Source organism: Petaurus breviceps, unplaced genomic scaffold, assembly GCF_028583685.1.
Source record: "Petaurus breviceps papuanus isolate PSGF00001 unplaced genomic scaffold, PetGlider_PUasm1.0 90865, whole genome shotgun sequence".
NCBI classification, from domain to species: Eukaryota; Metazoa; Chordata; class Mammalia; order Diprotodontia; family Petauridae; genus Petaurus; species Petaurus breviceps.
In genome coordinates this window covers 13,455,304-13,460,051 of record NW_027187367.1, presented here as the reverse complement: position 1 = coordinate 13,460,051, position 4,748 = coordinate 13,455,304, and the positions used below count along the sequence as shown (strand labels likewise).

General features: G+C 48.1%; 1 protein-coding gene across 4 annotated transcripts in view; it reads right to left on the bottom strand.

The window, feature by feature from the left end:
• Nucleotides 1–1,265, bottom strand: part of ZFAND3 (zinc finger AN1-type containing 3) — a 398,518-nt gene extending 397,253 nt beyond the window's left edge. Inside the window, exons 1-2 of one of the 4 annotated variants that reach the window (XM_069073603.1) lie at nucleotides 880–1,265; nucleotides 194–490 (exon numbers count right to left, since the gene is read on the bottom strand). In XM_069073603.1, coding sequence (XP_068929704.1) covers nucleotides 194–264 — 71 coding nt within the window. In that variant the 5' untranslated portion in view covers nucleotides 265–490; nucleotides 880–1,265. Of the gene's footprint in view, nucleotides 1–193; nucleotides 758–879 lie in introns of those variants that run through there. The other 3 variants (XM_069073600.1, XM_069073601.1, XM_069073602.1) reach the window with 3 other exon arrangements.
• Between the last annotated feature and the right edge of the window lie 3,483 nt (nucleotides 1,266–4,748).

The window sequence follows — 4,748 nt, the reverse complement described above, 5'->3', positions numbered from 1 at the left end:
AGCTCCCTCCTCCTCCCCAGTTCAGGCCCAGCCTTGGGACACTGCCCCAGCTCCCCCCGTAGGCCCGACCGGGGCCTAACACTGCCCCCCCCTCCCCCCGCACCCGGCCCGGGCCGCCGCCCGCCTCCTCCTACCACAGCCCCTGCCCACCCCGTGCCCACCCCAGCGTCCCAGCTCCGACCCCAGTACTCACCCCCAGAAGCCGCAGGGACATCGAGGCGGCAGGCTGGGCGCTTTGCTGCGTTCGCTCCCGGCGTCTCCCATGGTGCTCGGCGGCAGCGGTGCTCGGCGGCGGCGGCAGCAGCAGCAGCGAAGGCGGCCTGGGCCAGTGGAGGACGAGGCGGAGGCTGAGGCGGCGACGGCGGCGGCAGCGGCGGCGGCGTCGGGGGGCTCGAGGCGGGGGGAGGGGGAGTGCGCGGGCAGGCGCGAGTCTGGGGCTCGAAGCCGGGATTCCAGGCCGGTCAGCTGGAGGCGGGCCGCACCACTCGGCCTGCGGAAACGGGGGTGGGAGAGACGGTGCGTGGTGAGGGGAGGGGAGCCCGAGAGGAAGGAAAGGAAGTGTGTTGATGGAAGGAGGGACCCACGGGGGAGAAGGGAAGACCCGGCGCCCTCGGCAGGTCCCACCGCCGCTCCCTGGCCCCAGAGATGTCCCCGTGCGGCGGTGCTGGCCCCCTTGGTCCCCCCGCTCTGGGGTAGCGGCAGCCGCGGCGGAGCCCCGGGGTCCAGCTTACTCCGTAATACACACACCCTCCCTGCCCCTCCCTGGAGGCTGCGCTGACCGGACAATGGCCGCTTCCTCCTTCTGCCCCCCCCCCCCAACTTTACTGCCCCACCCCTCCTCGCGAGTCGAGAATGGTCTCGCCCGGGGGAAGAGCCGACCTCAAGGCCCCAGCAGCTGATCAGCTGGGATACGGGCGTGCCACTCTTCCCGGCTCCAGGAAGGAGAGCTGGGGAGGGAAGGGAAAGGGAATCCAGGAGCAGAAACCTCGGCGCCTCAGAACTATCCGGTCACTACGGGATAGGCATGGGAGACTCCTCGATATTTCTAACACATTTTCAAAAAAAAGCACACTCTCGTACTTTTCCCTTCTCTAAGGGAACAGAGCTCCTGAATACCTGGAGGAGTATCCTTGCTTCCCCCCCCTCCGTTGAGAGTGGTAGATGCAAGAAGGGCGGGGGGGCAAGGGGAGGGGGAGAGGGAGTAGAAGCGGTTGCTTAGGGTGAGAGGGAGACCATTCCCTAGAGGAGAGGTGACCGGGTGCGCATGCGTCCGGGGAAGCCCTTTCCCCGCCTCCAGCGACCTGGGTCGGGAGGAGGGGCCGAGGGTCTCCGCCCGGAAGCGAGTGGGCGGGATCTGATCTTTTCCCCTCTTCCCCCAATCCTTTCCTTATCCCAAGCTATTCTCCTCCCCTGGAGCATCTGAATTGCTGGTGGTCCCCGACTTGGCTCTCCTCCAATAATCCTTCCCTGAGCGTGTTTCTTTCCTTCCCAGGAATCCAACCTGACTCCACACCCTTTCCTACCTTTTTTGCTTTTATGTTCTCGGCGCTTAGCACACAGTTCGTGGCTTTCTGTAGGCACTTTTTTCTTTTTTTGAGGGCAATTGGAGTTAATTAACTTTTCCAAGGTTACATGGCTATTGCTTTTTGTTAATGTGTTGAGTGTCTGAGGCCGGAACCGAACTCTGGTCCTCCTGACTCCGGGGCTGGCGATTTACTTACTGCGCCACCTAGCCATCCCACTGTAGGCACTTTAATAGATGCTTTTTGACCTGGAATCCACTGGCCTATTTGTACCTTCCGAGCAACCTGCCCCACCCCCTCTTCTCTTCTGAGATGTTTGATTCTCCACTACACCTGGAAATTAACCCATTTATTCACTCCCCAGACAAAGGACTGACTTAAGCTTTTTCTTCAAAATTTACTCATAAATTAAAAAAAAAAGACTCCTAGGTTGATGCGTTTAAAAAGCAAACTTTTCCTGACCATCCTTCCTCCCCCTCCCAGAGCCTCACATCCAACTCCCAGGGAGCATCCCATCTCCTTTTTTTCCTTGGATCCCAGTTTTCTGAAAATGGGAAACTTTAGTGGAAGGGGAGATTTGGTGTGACCAGGTTGATTTTTGGAAAAGAAACTCTTACAAAGAATAATTGAGTAGCCTCAGAGAAGAGGGAGGTGAGGAGCTGGAGTTGGAAACTAGGAAGCAGGCTTCCTCAGTTTGGAAATGAGGACAAAGAACTGTCCCTCTGCCCATCATTTCAGATTATGATGTTTCTTCTTTCTCTCCCTTTATTTTAAAAGTCACTCTGGTCCAAAGTACATCATGATTAGCAACGCATTGGTGTCTCCAAGAGAAGATAACTTCTGACATCCTTCTCCCCCTAATCACTTTTAATTAAAACCCATTGATGGGCAAAATCTTAAAAAACCCAAGCGTTCTCTGTCTGCAGTTCCTTCCCACCTCCAGAGGTGGTTTTAAGACAATACACAAGATTTCCTTTCCATATATCTAATGTAAATATATTCCAGACTTGCCATTTTTATTCATATATATGTATATACATAGTTACTTATATTTTCAATGTACCTGTTGGCCTTTAAATTAATAAAGGGCAAGATTCACATCTACTTGCTATCCTTTTAAAGGAGGAAAATGATGACCAAAAAACAGCTATGGCCAGGGTGTTCCCTAACTTGACTTATAAAATTATTCTTGATAATTTACAGACTACAAATAAATATACAGTTCATAGGATTAATGAAGCTATAATAGTACCAACTCTTCTACTGCCCTTCAATCTACACTGAAAAATGACATTAAATTGCCATATTCTTGAGAGAATGGATTTCAAGATTAGTAGAATGGGAATAAGGTTATAGGAACATTAGCATCTTAATGATTTCTGGTGGGGAAATTTATTATTAGAAAGGAAATACTGAGATTAAAAAACACACAACCTCATAAATTGCTTAGTATTCATGTAACCACTAGCTTACCTGTCCCTACTGGGTGGGTAAGTTATAGCCAGAGATCTGAAACCAGGGAGAAATTGTAGCAAAATCAAGAATTAAGCTTTTGTTTCCATTTCTGTTGTAAGAGGTAATCATTTGTTAGTTTTAAGTGAAAGCTATAAGATGTTAAAGTCGGGTTGGGCTTATGAGAGTCCACCGAGCTTGTAAGAATTTGGGAGAGCTAGGGCATCTCCTAGTGGATTATGCCCTAAGCTTAGGTCATAAAGAAAGTTCTGAAGGTTCCAATCGGGCACCCTTGTCACAGAGCTCTGGACAGGCCAAATATCGAGGAAAGGGGTCCACCAGGGGATTTGTAGTTAGTTCCCTATCCCCAGAATACCCTGGGATGATTCAGAAATAAAAAGAAATATGCCAATGTATGTTATTTAAGTAATGTTTGATGACGTGAGAGCCATTGCCCAACCAATATGACCTAAAAGCTGAATTCAAGGTCAGAGTCCTTCATAGTCAATCTAAGTGCCCAGAATTAGGTTGTCTGCTCCAAAAGGCATTATAGTACACAATGGAAAGAATAACTGGGTTTGGATATTAGAAGGCCTAGGTTTGAAACTCAGCTCGGCTATATTGAGGCAACCTTTCTCTGGGCCTGAGTGTCTTCCTCTGTAAAATGAGAACTTTCTTGTTCTAAATCTATGATTCAGTTCACACTCCAGTGAAATGTTTGCAGTTAGTAGACTCAGTAGAACCAACAGATGAAGTTGACTCACCTTAAATACCTATGGAAAGGGAGGTGAGGGTTAGTCACTTGTAAACTGATTAATCATTTAATGATTACTCTGGGTGGATGGTGTTTTGAAATGGGTGAGGTCTATCCAGCACTGATGAGGTCTTTTAATATGTTGAGATTAGATGGAAGACCTCTCAAAGGATAAGCTGCTTGATACATTGAAAACAGTTCTGTATTTGGACTGAGAGCATCTGGGTTTGAATCCCAGGTCTCTTCCCTTAATATCTCATCCCCAATCTGAGCCTCAATTTCCAAAATACTATAGATGATTTCTAAGGTTCCATCCAGCTCTAATCTATGAGGCTATGAAATTCACTTTTTAAGAGAAATTCAGTTGAGGAAAAGAAAGAAAAGCTCAGCTGAAGTGGGGATGGGGAAAGGGAGAAGAAGAAACTGGGTATTTATCAGTTTCCTTGGCAAAAGAACAGCACTTTTTGCCTTTTTTTGTATGAGGGAAGGCAAGGCAATTGGAGTTAAGTGACTTGCCCAAGGTCACACAGCTAGTAAGTGTTAAGTGTCTGAGGTGGGATTTGAACTCAGGTCCTCCTGACTCCAGGGCTGGTGCTCTATTCACTGTGCCACCTAGCTGCCCCAAGAATAGCACTTTTTAAAGTGTCATCTAAAGATTAAGGATCCCTAAGACACTTTTAGGGAGGTCTGTAAGATCAAAGCTATTTCCATATTAATACTAAGATGTTATTTGCCAATTAAAATACTCTTTTTTTCCCCAACTCCCTATCATATAAAGGGGGGGGGGAGAAGGATGGGAACAAGATTTATTAAGTGGCTTCTATGTGTCAAGCCCTGTGCTAACCCTCTTACAAATATTCTCATTTGATATAATTCAACCAAAACAGCATCACAACAGTTTAAATGCAAAAGCAGATAAAACCCAGCTGTCTTCAATTAAATAGAAATGAAAAAGCTTTATGAAAATATGTAAAACAATAATGTTCTCACTAAATTTGGAGGGTTGGAAAATATAATTA